Source organism: Chelon labrosus (assembly GCF_963514085.1).
Source record: "Chelon labrosus genome assembly, chromosome: 15".
Classification (NCBI taxonomy): Eukaryota; Metazoa; Chordata; class Actinopteri; order Mugiliformes; family Mugilidae; genus Chelon; species Chelon labrosus.
Window position 1 is genome coordinate 23,530,256 of NC_140348.1, and position 18,064 is coordinate 23,548,319.

The window sequence follows — 18,064 nt, forward strand, 5'->3', positions numbered from 1 at the left end:
TGCAGTGCAGTCTGTTATCCGTGCACCAAAATGTAACGCTGGCAGGTTTGTTTGATTTATATCCTGTCTGATCTTCAAGGTGAAGTCCCCACATACAAACCCCCTCCACACACACAAATACTGTATTTTCTCCTGCTGATGGGTACGTGCGTGTATGTGTGGAGGAGGCTTGGGTGATACTTAAAGGAAAAGTTTGGATTTTTTCGGAGTGATTCACTGACCAGCTGTTATATTGATTTGTTGTCACCCAGGCAGGTACGAGCAATCAGGCATTTCAAGCTGCAGCGTATGTAAAAACGCTGATTCAAACTGCGGCAGGCGGATTCTCAGACTTCTCGGAACAGTTTTGTTTGCCGAAGTAAACCAGCGGTTAACACCATCCACCGCAGCCTGAATCAATGCCTGTACTCATAGCTAGACCGCCACGTAGTGATGCGGCGCTCATAGCATTCACATCTTTTTGTTATCCTGCTGCGGGGCTGCATTCATTTTCGCATGAAGCTCTCGGCTCACTGGGAGATCTGTGAGCGTGCAACCGCTTTCCCCAATTTCATGCCCACACATACCAACTCGTGTCAAAAAGTCTGAAGTATTCCTGTACAATGCGACATATGGAACATGACACATAACCCTACAGCAGAGTGAAAACCTTTCGAACCACACTCTTTCTAAATCTGACTTAAAGCAGAGACATGTTTGAAGAACACTGTAGAAACATTTTGCTCTAAACGCAATGACACAAACGGTAAAAGCAGATGTACCTGAGGTATAGCTTGACCATTCTAACATGAATAAATAACAAGTGTAAAGAAATTGGTATAATAATATATATATATATATATATATTTATAAATTAAAAAAAAAGAATCTTTATTGGTGACTAAGCCACATTTGACATTGGCTTTTCTCTGACCAGACGTCCTGTGCCACAAAACAGCATTTTTCTAGATGTAGCAGAGGAAAACTTATATTTAAAATTCACCTAAAGTTGCGTTAAATAATTATTATCCTCTTAAGATGGGCTCAGAAAACAGGAGTTTAGGGTAAATTTATGTTCACCTTCACCCCTTCACCCCTTCCTGATGATCAGAGGAGAAGTCCTGTCTGGACACAGGTTTACATATCCAGGATTTAAAATCTGGACCACGTCTCCCCAACCTTTTTATCCACACTCGCTCAAGCTTCTGCTTCATTTTGTTTTTGTTTTTTTTCTCAGTGCAAAACAGCAAATTCTTCTTCTACTCTTGGTTTCATTGTTGCTTTGTAAACCGTTTCCCTGGTGTTTTACCGCCACCAAGCAGTCTGGAGTCTGGATCAGTAGATTTACAGCTACAAGTCGTTGTCTATTTCGTTTACACCGGCTGTCGTCTTGCGCTGTTGTTTCCAAATCCTGACCTTTTGTGCAGGTTTGAGATTAGATAAAAGAATATCAGTCAAGAGAGTGTGATGCAACCTGATTTTAAAATTAGACCGGACTTTAAAAACCCCTGTTGTGTGAGCCCAGCTTTAAGACCAAAGAAATGTCCAACACATGGTGGCAGATGAACAGCCAACCCAATTACCTGCTGCTTTTCACATGGTTTCTCTTAGATCTGTTTTGTTCTCTATCAAATTACCTCGGTCTTGCAGTTTCGCTAACTGGATAGTAACTTTGTGAACCATTTGCTGCTAGCATACAGGTGGTATACAGCTGGTTACTTGGTTGAAGTATGTTTTGTCGGCTGCATGTGGCTGTAAAACTAAAACTATGCAATGAAATTTAGTAAACAGCACAGGAAAAAAAAAAGGACATGAAAGTTCTTCTGAAAGCTAACTGGCCAATCATGCTGCTCTGCAGATCATATCGAGGTGTCACAAATCCTTTGGGACAGATGCAATGATGTTGATCGTTACTCCTACCAGTCCGGCCAAACATGATTGGAACACACACTCAGTACAATGCAAACGGACACCATACGCTGTACTATTATTATAATTTTTTTTTTGTTAACATAGTGAATCACTGTGCAGCATACAACAGTGTTTTGACAAATACCCACTAATAGTGAACAAACATGCACCACAAAGTCAAGAAAAGACATTTTAACACTCACTGCTACATCTACTGTAGCTAATGCTCAAGTGCTCAAATGCGTGACAGTATTTAGCTTTAATATTGCTGTTGACCTGTGCTTGTGATGGGAATACTCATTGCTTTTGTACATGGCTAGTTAGCAAAGCCACTCTTGTGCTAGTTATATTTATTGGTGCATTATTAGATTGTTTTCACAGTGCCTATAGAGAGCTTATTGTAAAACAGGCAGCGGACTGCATCTCTATGCGTGTGTGCTTGTGTTTGTGTGTTGATCCCCTGCTGGCACTTCATACATATGTTGTCCTCCTCCTTCGTCTGCATGCAGCAGAGGTAACAGGAGACTGGCATCTCCAAGTTCACTGACCATCTTTACTCGAGATGAAAGGTCTGACCCGAGCTAGTCTACGCGGGATTCTCTAAAGTGAAAATATCCAAAGTCAGACGACTGCTCAGTCCTTTTGACAAGCATAGATGAATAAAGCCTGCTGCCAAACCAAATACTGAAACAGCATAGAAAAGCAACGCTTTCTCTGCAGGCGCCATCACGGGGCTTCAAAAGGCAAGGCCAGGACAAGATGAAAGGCTGGATGCATTGTTGTATTTGAAAAACACTGGCTAGCCCTCAACTAACTGATGTCAAGGTTTGAGTTTTCTGCAGTCCTTTTTATTTATTTATGTTTTTTATTTATTTTTTTTCCCTCTCCATCGGGATGTGAAGGCAGATGTGATCAAGTTGAATCCGGCGCCCTCTAATTTGACACACTACCAGGCGTGCAACGATGGTCAAGAGAACATCCAAGGCATTCTCCAAGAACGGGACAAAGGTCCAGCAAGCAAATATTTACAAGATATATCTGGTAGGTGAAGCTCTGTGGATTTCTGTCTGCAAAGTTCTGTCTTTTCCCTGCTCAAAATTTTAACAAACTACTGAAACATACTGGGCTTCATGTTTTATGTCTGTCCTTAATTAATCTTGCAAGTGTCAGAACCTTGAACTATGAGTTTTGTTTTGTTTTTTTTGCACTGCGCCCTCTATCTCTCCAAGAACTTGACATTTAAACTTCCATTGACGTCCAAAGAGAAACACACGGTAGCTAGATTACAGAAGGTAAATACGCACTCTCGGGGGTTGAACGAGAACACCTATGGGGTCGAGGTTACATTGGACACACTTTGTTCTCCGGGATGGGAAGCTGAGCGAACGAGCCACAGTCAGTCGGAGAATCGTCAGATCGGGGCGACGCGGTGCCGCCGACGGGGATGCGCGCCGCGATGGCCGACATTTCCCCCGTTTGACTCTCGGTAGTAATCCCAGGTCGCTCTGAGGTCTGGTTCATGTTGCTCTCCGGGATGGTGCCCATGCCGGTGAAGTGCTGGATCAGGCACTTCCTGAACTGGGAAGAGAGCGAGAAAATGAAAATTTACTTTCAATCCCCTGTTTCTACGTTTATAGGCTATAAAAAAAAAGATGCTTAAATAAATGGTGCAACAATTTAGGAAATTGTTTTATCTATACATTCCGTTGTCTCCCTTTTTATAATCCGTCCACATGCTTTGTGTTTTAATCTTTTACAGCTGCACAACCAGCTGCTCATTTGTTGCTAAATTAAGTAATAAATTGAATTTGACTTTAGCTTAGCTTAACGCCTGAAAACAGCCACCTATCTTGACTGTGTCTAAAGCACTGGAACCTCTGAATCGTCTAACTTGCACATAAACAACAAAATAATTTTTATATCCTTGGACGGGCGAGGTCCCTTTCTGCGCCAAGTCTTTACGCTAAGCTATGCTAATTGTCTCCTGGCTCACAACTCTCAGCAAAACCGCCAAATAAACACGCTTCTACATTAAACCACTGTAAAAAAAACAACGTGCGATTGTGTCCGCGCTCCCTGCTCAGACAGCGGCAGTGACAGTGATGTATCCCATCAGCGGTTATTCTCGGAAATATGCAGCCATTTTCAACAGGACCTCACTAATAGCCCCCACAATCATTGGTCTCCACGTTACGTTAAATCTAAAAACACTAATTGACCTTTTTCGGTGTTTAAGCTCCCACTCTGTGAAGCCCTGGGGAGAAATATGGCAGCGTCGCACTCTATAGCTCTTCTGGGACCACATATGCTGCTGCTCCCTTTGTGTCTAATAGTTGCGCAACACTCCCTCCCCCCCAACAACACAGCAGCTTTTAAAGGACTCATGCGGAGAGAATAAGGTCATAAAATGCCATCTTAATGGCAATGAATAGCCTGAAACACATTACAGTAGTTCTCAACTTCAGTGCAACTTCCATCTGTGCAAAAAATAAGTAAAGGACTAGGCTATGCTACAATAGTGTAGGGAGTACTCTGATCACAAACTGGTAAAGGAGCTCGACAGGTTGTATACATGAAATCAAACTGATGGAAAAAAAAGCTGCCTGTTGTGGCTAGAAATTAAGCTAATTATCTGTTCCGATGAAATGGGAGCTAGTGCAGTCAAAATATTCTCAGGAAATTTCTAGTATTATATTGCATTTGGATAATAAATGCATGTTAGCCGCGAGCTAACCCTCGCTGCAGGCTAAATCGCGGAGGTAGCCGCGAGCTCACGGACTAAACCGCGGAGGTAGCCGCGAGCTAACGGACTAATCCACGGGAATCCAACATGGAGACTACCCGCGAGCTAACACGGAGGCTAGTGGGGCATCAAACTCACACCGATCCAGTCATTTTGTTGCCGGCCTAGAGCCGAGCAGACAGAATTAGGGCAGACACCACGCACACTTTAAACTGGACGGCAGCATCATCGGCACAGTCAAAATTTCCGCAGGAATTTTCTAGTATTATATTGCATTTGGATAATAAATTCATAGATAACCCTAACCCAACAATGGCCACATCAAAGCAACAGCGACAGCGGCGTCAGTATTTCATAACAGGGAGTCTGTTTTTTTGGTCTTTTATGCCTTTTCTTGGATAGTCGTCAGTGGAGAATGACCACGATGAGGGCCATAGCTTCAGTTTATAGACTGCGAGCCCCCCTCCCCCAACTGGTTACAGAAAATGAATGAATGAACCGATTCAAAAAATAATTGAAAAACTGCATTACATAGGCTTTTACAGCGATTCAGATACTAAATACAACAGACATTCTATAGAGCGGCTTTAAGATACTTCCGGCTCTACTAATTAAAGCCGACACAAAGGATTGTTGTTCATATTAGAAAAACTTTCTGGGTATGTTTTGTTCCACCCACCATGGAAATCATATGAACCATTTGCGTTTCTGTTTTCAGGGTCTTTGCTGCCGTTCCAGCCTTGAACGAGGCTGTGACGCAAGAAAAATAGATGACGTCTACCATCTATAGGCTGAATTTCCTTATGAATGCAGGGTTGCATCGCATTGCCTTCCGAACATAAATTAGGCATTTATGGATTCCATTACTGCACCTACTTACCGTGCAAATAGCGCGAAATTATTGAACTTTTCTTGAGAGAAATGTCCAAGGACATGGAGGCGGATGCGGTTAATGCTTTGAACCTAAAGCCGTGCACATATGTGCGTGCCCTGCTTTGAACACACACATTTTGAAATGCAGGTTTAGGATAAAATGGGAGCTCTTAAGCTCTTCAGCGGCATCACTCATCACAAAGCCGCCCTTGTAGCGCGAGATCAACAATAATCTTTTATGTGAAGCCGCGGCTCTGTTGAAAAGTGCATTTGTGAATCTAAAAGGACACTTGTTTGATTATTCACTTAAATTTTTCTTGGCTTCATGATCCACTTTTAAGGTGCTCTGGACTAAGGTACTCCCTGCTACATGAATGCACCATAAGTCGGTAAATCTTTAAAAAAAAATAACTCTGGTGGATCAGGTTTCATTGTTTTGTAATCCTTGGGGCTTTTATTAGCGCACGGCAGCAGGTGTGGGAAGGTGTAGGGACAGAGAAAGAAATGCATTGTCTCAACGTGGATTGCGATTTTCTTTCCGTTGCCATTAAGACCCTAGCAGAGAAAACGTAACATACATTATATATTATCTCATTTTGTAGTCCAGGCTTTTAGTTTTCTTACTTGCTTTATTTTTCTCTGCTTTGCCTCTCCTATCGATCAAGCTACGTGACACAGGGAGACCAAAGCCTGTTTAGATCTTCATGTGAAATGGATTTTAAATAATACTGTTTGAAGTGATACATGGATATAGAGGAGACTCTCGCCAAAGGCCGTTTGACCTCACTCGAGGCAGTCTCCCTCTAAAACTACATGAGGCGGTAGACAGGCCTCATGGAGATCCACTGACACTCTGTTTCACCTCAACCTGTTATCCACACACAGAGAGAGAAAGGGAAAGAGAAAGAGAGGGATATCTTGACCAAGCACTGAATTTCAACTGACTGATATTAGCAGAAGCAGTTTGGCTGGAGCAGCGGGAGCTCTGTTCAAACCTGAATCTGCCTTCTAACTGTTATTTACATCAAGTGGAGCCCTTAGTGGAGACACTGGCTGACCCATTTTATACACCAAATACAGATTACAGAATTGGGCCAATCAGATGGACATGCAGACTGCATGCAGCTCCCTGGCGAGGGTCAGCCTGATTTAGGCATTGTGCCAAGCACATATGCAGTATGTATAGTACGACTTTTTCCTCCCCACTTTCCAAAAATAGACTGCTCTTGCGTGCTGTAACTGAACTTGACAGTTTGAATGTTCGCTATACTGGCAGAACTGTGAGGTATTGTATTGAAAAATAAAAACCTGTCAAAAGGAGTCAGAGACAATGGCGCGAAGTGCAAATGGGGAGGCACGCATGTTAACATGAAAAGCTTGTTAAAAGGCTTCGGCGTGTACCGCATGAAGTGTAATTAGAGATTCACAGAACACTCTCCTATAGTGGTCACTCCAAAATTCAGAGTTAAAATAAAAATGAATAAAATAAAAAAGTTGGCGATTCCAGGAGCAGTCAGCCCCCGAAGGGTGACAGCGTTTTGCTTGAGGGCTCTGTGTCTGCACACACAGACAGGCTCTGCTTTGTTTGAAGAGCAGGGTACAAGTGCCCAGCCATCATCTGCACTGTGACACATGCATCACATACGCACACACACGTTATGATGATTTTCACCTTAATTTTGCATCAAGATGTTGGAGCACGGTGAAGTAGGCAGTGAAACGCATGCAGTTGCCAGTGCAGCATGTGAAAGCTGATGAGAATGACAGCTGACAGTGCAACCACCTACAAGACTACACACACCTGGCATGCATGCTTCCTTCCAAGAGCACAACGGTTGACAATTAACAGTCCCTAAACTCCATTTTCCAAATTTCGTTGGCTGGATATGTGAGCTACTGCTATTAAAAACAAACTATTAGTCTAAGTTAATCATCTTCTAAAGCAAACTGATTTTTCCGTGGTTTACGCCAATAAACTCAAAAACACACAAACACATGCACAGCCAGAGTAATAAAAAGTTCATCTTTCCTTTCCAATGGCAGCAGTTAGTTGTGCAGTCACTATTGATTACCCAAAGAGTGTATGTCTCACTTACGGTGGGAAAACAAGACAGCGCGATGTAAAATTAAACAAAGCGAATGTCGTGGAAAAAAATGTCAGCACTGGCCATCTCATCTGCAAGAATAACATAGGTGGCTAATGCATATTTTAACAGAGCCACGCATGGGCAATTGTACGGCCAGGATTTTACATTTCATTTATTCATTCACCATGCATTATTAAGAGACGGGCTACCACCCAACAAAAACAGGAAAAACATCTCGCTATTCTACAGCCACATGTGTTCAATTCAGCTGCTGACTGAAAATTAAGTTGTCTTTCACACGTAAGAGTAAGAAATGTGATCCTTTGGCTCTAAAGTCGAGAGTTACCTGTTTATTCATGAAGACGTAGATGACTGGATTGTAGACAGCAGCTGTCTTGGAAAAGAAGGCGGGGATGGAGGCCAGCCTTGGATCCAGGTCAATGGTTGGATGAGCCGTGACCAGTATGGAGAAGACGGCGTACGGCGTCCAGCCCACCATGAACGCCACGATCATCACCACCACCATACGGGTCACCTGCCGCTCGGGCTTTCTGGCCGTGGCCAGGCGACCGTGAGACACCTGCAGGAAACAGAAACGCCAAATTAGGTACGTCTGCGCCATGATTACAACACAGTCATGATTGGGCCATTTTCCAGCTATGTGTCTATCAGCTAAAAAGCACTGTCTCATCACTTTCATGCAGGTGGAGGGACTCAATTTTTATAAAAGCTACTGCAAGCCTTCTCTGCTGGCCTAAACTTAAAACTGCAAGCGGCTGAAGCTTGAAACACATCATAATGATGCTGTTCCTTTAACCAATCACATTTCAAGTTCATATTCTTAGGCTTTCTCTGTGGCCTACGGTAGCATTTCCGTGTCCTCAAATTGGACGGTCAGAGAGCCGCTCTATCTAAGCCAAGCTAGCGGTTCATGTTCATCTGTTGCGAGCTGCACAACCAAATTGTCCCCGTTAATGTTTTGATAGCATCTTCTGCCATCGTGAGTTAAAAAAATGCCTATCGCTATTGGCTATTGGTTGCAGATCTTCTTAGAAAGCCATTTTCACGGAGGACTTCGAAGGATATTGTGGATATTGTGAGGAAAGGCCGCCCAACCCTGGAGCTAGCTAGCCTGACCAAGCTGGGGAAAGGTTCTGTCCGCCAGTTTCAGCAACTATGAGCGCCATGAGGAGGACTCTAAATTGTTTCTTAAGTTCTGGTGAGTAAAATGAATTATATTGATCTTTTATGTACATTTTTGCCATTTTATTGGGTCGACATTGATGCTTCTGCTGGATTTGACGCTTGTGGCAAGAGGTGTTTTGAATAAGGTCGGAGGGCTTTGAAGGCCTAGGTGGAAAATGCACGTTTTTCAACGACAGCACATTGTATACTCATGTCTTACGAAGCAAATGTCATAAATTAAAGCTCTCTGTATTTGTTGGGTGAGAACCGACCTTCCTGAGCTTCCGGAGGAGTTTCCCGTAGCAGAAGAAGATCACCCCGAGAGGCAAAATGAAACAGGTGGCGAAGAAAGTGAGGATGTAGGTGTGATCTGTGATGTTGGTTGAGTACCTGTTAACATACGGACAAAAAAAAAGGGTTAACACTGGCTTTCAAACATGCAGCTACTCGATCCTTACGATCCAGATTTTGATTGAATTCAATAATGGACGCATCTATATATTGCAAGACTGAGCCAGATTGATTGTTTGAGTGCAGCTGGGTGTCCCTTTAACAACAAAACGGTGAACGATCCCGTCGTTTCACATCCATGTGCTTTCAGTGAAATGTCATTTTGCCATTCGACTCGAGAGAAAGGCAACACCTCATCTGAGCCTCAGTTAAAAGGTAATATTTTACAGCGGAGACAAACATCTGTGACTTAATGTATAGCCCAGGGGCCAGTAATTTAGTCTAATTATGTCGTCCCCATAAGAACACCTACCATGCTCAGATGAAACAAGCTCTAAATTAATGACTAGGGATCTCCCCAGCAGATGGAGTGGTGTCTGTGTGTGCATGTTTGCATGCATACATCTTAATCACCGCTGGACAAGGAAACAGCGGCAGAGGTCACATTTTGATCGCATTTCACATCTCATTAGGTATTCATTTGTCGGCAACGAGACCAAAAATTCAGTTCAGGATGTAAATATTTGCCCAGTTTGTTCAAGTAGGAGTGTACGGTTAAATAAATGATGATGTATATGGGCAGTGCGCCAAATCACTCTGAAATGGAGCTGCAAGAAATCATTTGAAGGCCCGGAAATGTAAATATCTGTAATGTTCTAAGGTGCAGCCATTTGCAGCCGACTTTCTCCCTCCATTCAGTGTCCCTTAAGGCAACACGTAGGCATGCTCATTTTTCTCTTAATATCACCCTTAAAGACAGTCGTGCACATGGGCTTTTACCGCGCTTACGGCCTGTAGCCCTAATGTTGATATCCCCAAAGGCATGAAGCCTTTGGGGATATCCTCTTACGTATTATTTAAAAAAGAAAAAGAAAACTCTACACGCCTAAATTTCAATATATTAACTTCCACCTTCGACATTTCTGAAAATGTCAGCAAACATGTCGTGACTTGTGGTCTCAAACCAAATGTTCCCTAATGAAATTTAATATTTTCTCAAGTTCTGGCATTAAAAGCCAAACCACAAGTTTTTAGTGTGGGAATTTTGGTCTGGAGTCTGTAATGCTGTAATGTAATTATTGTGCTCTGGCAAAGATGTGCCGGGCCAGTCAGGTCGTTTTGGTTGGGTTTTGATGGATTAGCCTATGTGATTATGTGGCGATGTCCCGTCTGTGGTAAAAGACTGACATCAAAATAACTTTAACCCTTTATAGGACACTCATTGAAAGACTTGGAAATTCTAAATTTCAACCCTAGAGCATTAATGCATGGCGTACGTAGACTTTATAATTTGGTGATTTCATTTTCATGTAGAAAATCAAGATCAATGAAATTACCACACATGGTTCCTTGCCTCTAAACATTTTTGACCATTAGAACATAAGTGCTGATTCAGGCACTTGTCAACATACACACATCACGTTAGACAACATTAGGCCACTTCTCCTTCCTGGTACCTAATAAAGCAGTTACACTCAGCGTTCATGCAGAGGTGGACCTTGCAGACCACATTTGACCTGAGAACGTTGCCTTGATCTTCTCTGATTGGCTGAGTGAACACCACATTCTTCTACACCTCAGGGACGCAGTTTAAAATGTGCGAGGAAGCTACCGAATATGGTTTCTCGCCCCATAAAGAGTTAAAGGACAAACTATCTAGAAGCATAAATCACATAATGGCTCTGACTGGTTGTGGGATTATCCTGTTGACTTATATTATGATAACAGTTGAGGTAAAGATCAAGGCTATTGAGATGAATTATAAACTATGGTTCATTTAATACATTTCCAAAATATGCACAATAATAAAACCATTTCACACAAGGCCTTATTGCTTGTATTATCTAAACTACTTAGACGTATTCCATTATTTTAAGTTCCGTTAATTTCAAATAATGCTTCTCTTCCTTTCCACCCCCCCCCCCCCCCCCCCAGCTCTCATCCTTCATCTCGTCTTCCTCGCCTCTCTCAACCTTCTCTCTCCTCCTCTCACTCTTCCTGTATCTCCTCAGCCCCCCACACCCCCTCCCAAGCATCGGAGGACATCTGCTCTCCTTCGCTTCCTCACACGAGCATATTCATCCTCCTCCTCCTTTCCCCTCGGCAACAAGGACGAGAGGTGTTACGGATGGCCTGCTTACTCAGAAATAATACTAAAAAGAAAAGAAAATAAGTATAAAGAATATTTTCTAGTAGTAAGAATTATGTCGGACCTTGACCTGTCATTCATCACTACTGTACTGCACCGTAGGATATTTATGGCTGCCTATTTTTTATAGTGTGCACTTCACATACTACGGTTTTGTACAGAAAATGTCACACTGTACTATATTAGTGCAGAACGTTAGCTTGGAACTGAGGGTGCAGAGATAGTGACTCTACGTATAGCTTAGTGGCTATAAAGCATAATAATTTAAAATGCACAAAGTGGATTACATGACCTGTGCCAGTGTTAACGGGAAAACTGAGGAGAGGGTCCCAAAAAGCAGTAATGATATTTTAATGAGACACAGGTTAGTCATATGCTGCACATGCATGCACAAGATTTGTTTCCAGCAGAAGGCACAACACCTGAGCTCTAGGAGACTAAATGTCATGGCACTTATTTATATTTATAATGAGTTAGTGGGTGTGTGCACGGGTGAGGCAGGGAGTGTGGATGTGGGATCTATATATGGACTTGGGGAAAGTGGGTGGGGTGTATTTTATGCTATTGTTACCATTTGTTGAGTTTCCTATGGAGAGCCATCGTAATTTCGTTGCACATCGACATGCAACGACAATAAAAGCATTCAGATTCTAGGGATTTGAAACAAAGGCTGTGTGATCTAGACGGTAGCTTGCACCCAAACCCGTCACAAGGGCGCGGCCACCTACGGGGAATTGACCGACACCGGCCGCTCCTGCGCAGTCCTTCCAAATATTGCATTTATGCTTTTTCACGGAACCGCCTTGTATACAGAGACAAAAAGATGCACGCAAATGAAGCTTTTAAAATGCGTCAGGCTGTGCATGTGGCAACACTCAGGACCTCGCACACCTGTGCTGCTGGAGTTCCTGCTGCTGACCAAATGTTTTCTGACAGAGCTCATGCAGCCAGAGGTGGGTCGGATCTCCATAAAGTGAGCTCTTAATTGCATTGTCTGAACCATTCGTTCTCCCCGCGCTTCATCTAAGCAATGCTTCTGCTGCAGGGCATGAGGCGAACACTCGGCCCCATATCTAAGATCAAAGCAGCTAAACAGCATTACCCAGATGGCACCCCGAGGGCCAAGGTTACAGCGGGCCTGTGTCTCGACTCTTTTTCGGCGAGACGCGTCAGCGTGGCGTGAGCTAATGCGGCTGCTGAAGCAGCGATGTAGATGTGAGCCACGGGGCTGAGCGTAGGACGATCTGTTTGTGTGCAAGGTGTCTGGTAAGAAGAACACGGAACACGGGGTTATTTCTGGGTTGAGGTTTAGGTCGGGCCACTGGGGTTAGCCAAAGGGCAAAACCTGATAGAAAGGCAAGGGTTCAGAGTTGGTTTAAAGTGGCTGCAATAGACATTTTTATAGGAGCGGCGGTTACAGTATAATGGTTAGAGGCTGTGATGTCTTAGAGCAGTGGTTTGCTGGTAAAAAAAAACAACAACAAAAAAACAGATGCAAACGTCTAAGTCCTGCCCCCACTTCTGAGAACCAGTGTCCCAAACCGCAGTGGGGATAAGTGCATTATCTAATTAAATGTATTATCTGATTTCTGCCGTTTCCCATAGTAATCAGATTATTTAAGTGTGTGTATGCAAACGCAGGAGTAGGTAAAAAAAGAAAAAAAGAAAGAAAGAAACCCACAGAGGCCCACTCACTCGGCTGCACTTTTCCGCTTTCGGCTCATTTTATCTCCACTGTTTTGGCTCCCACCAACACCAGAGCATTTACCAGGTGAAGACCCATCCACGCTTCCCTCGGGATCAAAACAGAGCTAAAAGGAGGATTAATTTTGGGCAGAGAAGCGCACTAATGTGCTAATGTTGCTCTGAATCCGAGGGGCCTCTTGACGTAATCCTTTTGTTCAACTCAAATACAACCACAACTGATCATTAGAAAATAAAAAGGTTACAGTATCTTGAGTATTAGAGGGTCACTCTGCCCAGAATCACACCAAAAGGTCTGTTGCTGATTTTTGACCAAGTATATTGAGATATTATTCTCTGAAAGTTATGCTGCGTCTTCAATACGGAGAGAATGAATTAGTGAATAGGACTTAAATAGCGCTGATTGAGTCACCAGAAGAGGTTCTGGGTTCGAATCCAGGCCGACTGGGGCCTTCCTGTTCTCCCTGTGTCTGCGTGGGTTCTCTCCAGGTACTCCAGCTTCCTCCCACCGTCCAAAGACATGCTGGTTAGGTTCATTGGTGATTCTAAATTGGCCGTAGGTGTGAGTGTGAATGGTTGTCTGTCTCTCTGTGTTAGCCCTGTGTACCCCTCCTCTCGCCCAGTGACAGCTGGGATAGGCTACAGTGACCCTTCACAGGACAAGCGATTATAGAAGATGAAGATGAATGAATGAATGAATGAATGAATGAGTTAAACTGCTTGAACTCCTCACCAGTCGGGCTCGCAGGTGGTTCCGATCTTGCTTACGGTGTACCTATTCCAGCCCAGGACTGGGGGGAAGGTGCAGATGAAGGAGAAGGTCCAAACAAACAGCAGGCCCAGCATGGCGTGCTTCGACTGCAGCCGGATGTTCCCCAGCGGCCGGCAGATGACGAAGAACCGCTCGAAGGACAGAACGGCCAGGGACCAGAGGGCCACGATCCCTGAATAAAAACAGCAGGGAGGTCAGAGTGGAGGGAGGTCAGTGTGTTTTTCATTTGCCATCCAACACGGTGAGGTTAAGACCGCCACCTGTACTGTAACCACATTGTTAAATGTTTAAACATCCCGGTCCTGCAGTGTGCAGAGGTAAAAGTGTCTGGGCTGTTGCTAGAAATAGTTTAATGATCTCGAGTGGGGGCCATAAGGCTGCCTCCTGATGGGCTAAAAAAAAGGTAGACTTTAATTGTGGTAATAAGTCACCCCTCAGAGACCAGTTAATTACAAGTCTCTCCAGTCAGGTGGTCTCTGTGTGTACCTGCTACACTCGCTGGAGACGACAAAAGAGAGACGTGGAAACCGGGCATTCAGCCTTTTGGCATATGGGCTCATAAATTAAATGACCACCATCGCCTTTGGTGGTGGTTTTGCAGATGTAACATTTTAAAACCAACCATTAAAGCAAAAAGTTTAAGTGTACTTATCTGTAATGCAGCAGTGTCTAACTAAAATTAGACACAGAAATCATCCTCACCCTGAGCAGAGTGGTAACTGAAGCATCTATCCTGCTCAAGAAGAACAGCGAGCGCAACCTAATGGGTTTCTAATTTACTCACACATAACCCCTACACACACACACACACACATAGGCAGAGGCGAGAGGAACATCACAGCTGTCAAGTCAGGAACTTGAGTGGCTTTCCACCACGAAGCCGTTTCCTCGAAGCTGTTCACTGCTGTTCATTATGCGTCAGCACACTTCCTTAGGTGTAATGTAATACGTCAGATGCGTCTCTTTCAGGGTCAGCTTTGCATTTCAACACTTTGTGCACCGGGAGGAATTAGTTTCCAAGCACTTCTTAGTCAGTAATAGCGCCATTCTTCAGGCTGGGCGCGGTAATTCGGCGCATCTCGACACCCCGCCACTGGAGGATGCACGGTGCGATACATATTTATCCTTCTGATGAGCAGTTTGTCCACACGCCGCGTTGCGATGACGGCGTACTCCCCTGCATTACTCAATTAATTCACATGACATTCCCTTTATAATTATCATTAATGTACAAAGTCTATTTCCTGGGGGTGACATTCATCAGCTAATACACAGCGTGATGTTGTTCTGGTGGAGACGCATGTGGGATATTACCACACACAGCCCACGCATACGCCCCCCAACCCCAATGTTAAACTATTTCAAGTGACATTAATTTGACGACGTTCTAATTAAATTTCAAGAAACTCATCATATTTTCCCGGGAAAATGATTATGAATTCATGTTTTCAGTTCAGTCTGACATCCTGTAATAGACATCCTCCCACTTTCTACTACTCCTCTATGACGTGCCTCCAACAGGCTGGAATAAGATCACACAAACCTCCGAATCCATCAAGGAACTTCTGCACAAACTGATCTAAAGTATTCTCTTTTCTCTGGATGTCACGCACCACAGGTTACTCACTGGGTGCCTGTGGCAGCCACTTAGGAAAACTCAATACTCTGTGGCTTCGCTGGTGACCAGGAAACTAACCCACTGATTTAGTTAAGAGGGTCACCATGATGGTGGTGACTGTAACCTACTTAAGGCAAGTCATGCACTGCAGCATATGAGAAGTCCGCTGCACATCACCGCTGCTGCTGCTGCTGCTGCTGCTAACATCTGCTGCGCGCGTGGCTTTGAATTCTGCTTCACAGGCTCTCCATGAATTGCTGCGATTGATCCTCCTGGCTGGTTTTTAGGCGCGCGCAAAAAGCAGCAGCAAAGCATGCACGGCAGAGGTGCAGTTTTAAAGACAGACGGCCAAGCGTGCACCTCAGGCTCATGAAAACGTCTTGGTGGCCGTTTCCTTCACGGGTTAGAATGCAATTTTTGCTTTGCACACGAATCTGCGCTTGAGATTTTCTAAATCAAAATGTAAAAATGCTGCAAAATCACACCTTATGCAGGTAAAGTCTTCTTAGAGTGTCAATGAATGTGCTTTAATACACTTATAATGACATAATACTTATAGTCAGTGAGTTGTATTTTACATTTTCAACATATAAAGTCTGAAACTGTACAAAACACCTGTTCTCCTGAATATATATTAAAGCCACATGGAGCCGTTTAACAGTCATGATCAATCTTTTATCCATCCATCCATCTTCATATATTTATATATAAATATATAGACCTACACTGACACCTACTGCTTCGGATGTTGCAGTATGCATCCGTGCAATAAAAGTAAAACACAACAGGCTTGACCTACCGAAAAAAGTAACAGCAAACCCCTCCAAGACGCAAGCCCACTTCCCGAGGAAGAAGTAACCTCTGGCGTTTGTCAGGAAACTTATTAGTCCACCGGTGAGGGAGACGAGAAAGTCAGCGATGGCCAGGTTGACTATGATGTAATTGAGGGGCTGTCTGAGTTGCTTGTACTTGAAAGTGATGAACATGACGAGGAAGTTTTCGGTGAGAGACAGCGAGGTGACCACGAACATGAGCACGGCCAGGATGGTGAAGTTCCACGGCGCGATGTTCTTGATAGGTCCATTGAACGCATCATCTGGACTGGAGATTTCCGCCGCCACGGTGTAGGACACGGCGTTCACTGACAGACTTAGAGTATCCATTGTCCATGCCCCAGAGTGTCGGCTACTTGCTTAGCGACTCTAACCCAGAGAAAATCCCGTTTGGTTTCTTTTTCTCATACTCACAACTTCACGCGGAGTGAATCCCGGGCAAGGCGCGCTTTCTACTCAGCGTTAAACACACTGCCTGCGCTCTGGAGCATCCCGTGCGCTCTGGGACTCTTCTTTGGCAAAGTTCACGCGGTGAATTCCGCCTTGGCTGAGGAGCATGGCGAAGCACCGGCGAGCCGGAGAAAGCTACATGTGCTTGGTTTTGATTTGCGAGTCGCCGCTGGGAAGCGTCCGTCTACTTGTGAGAGCGCAGCGGTGAAGGAGCAGAAGTTGTTGCGCTGTGAGAGGCGGAGGCGACGTCCTGAAAAGCGCCAAGCGCACTAATGACCGACCACGGGCATCTTGGAAGCTCTTATATAGGCGGCTCCGGCATCGCTGCAGCCTTTCAGGAAACAAGACAGGACGTCCTCTTCGTGCGCGCTTCTCTCCAGCCTGCGGACGTTGGTGACAGTGGCGCACTCCATGTGAACCTTCCAGTATAGAGCCGCTATCGATCCTTCTCTAGCCTTGCACCGCAGACCAATACTCACTACCATTCATGATTAATACGCCAAGTAAGGCTCTATTTTTAGACTCGAGTGACACTGATATCTTTTTTTAATGGCCAATTTAATAGCCGAGCGTAATTAGTCGTCCCTGCAAGATGATTGGTCGCAGTTTTAATCTGCAACGCCTGCAACTCCTGTAGAATTCAAGTATGAATACGTATAGATGTCCACGCCTCGAAAAGTCTTTAATCAACTTTCCACAATTGGATTCTGTCTTCAGGGTCACTCCTATTGATTGCATTCAGCTAAATGTGCCCTCAAAAGATCAACCCACGCTGCACAAATTATGTTAGCGCTAAAACAGACTCTAGTGAGCAGGTGGTGAGGGTCAGTCGAAGAGAAATAAAGTGCACCATCAGCATTGTGTTCCTTTTTAAAGCGGCTATTGTATGCAGCTTTCCTGTTGCGGCTGCACAGCACAGAAACGCACCAAGTGAACACATCAGAGTTAACACTTCCATTTAGGTACAAACACCTTTTTTTTATTTCACTGTGCTTATTCAAAGTCTGACTGATGCCTGTCTACTCCTTAAACTACAAAATCATTTGTGAACAAAACGGTAGGTGTACTTTAAAAGGTGTCATTTCACTAAAGTTCGCTGAGGAGACATGATTTGGGGATTTTATTGAGAAGAAGGAGGAGGATTTCTTTCTTAGAAGTCTGCCGGTGTTGCTTGTCCATCTAACTTCTTATCTGCACCTGAACAAAACACCATCTCTCTGGAACAGAAAGGAAAATATCTAGAGCTGCTGGAAAGTGTATCATTCTCAGGATCTGCCTCTGTATAAGAGGTTGTGACACTGTTCTTGGCA

At 44.1% G+C, this 18,064-nt stretch overlaps 1 protein-coding gene across 1 annotated transcript; it reads right to left on the bottom strand.

The window, feature by feature from the left end:
- Positions 1-2,868: 2,868 nt before the first annotated feature.
- valopa (vertebrate ancient long opsin a) lies at positions 2,869-16,634 on the bottom strand (the record flags this gene model as incomplete). Its single annotated transcript, XM_084562514.1, has 5 exons — positions 2,869-3,468; positions 7,940-8,173; positions 9,051-9,168; positions 13,815-14,025; positions 16,271-16,634. The coding sequence occupies 5 exons, from the start codon at positions 16,632-16,634 to the stop codon at positions 3,232-3,234; spliced, it is 1,164 nt and encodes a 387-aa protein (XP_084418640.1). The 3' UTR covers positions 2,869-3,231.
- Positions 16,635-18,064: the final 1,430 nt, after the last annotated feature.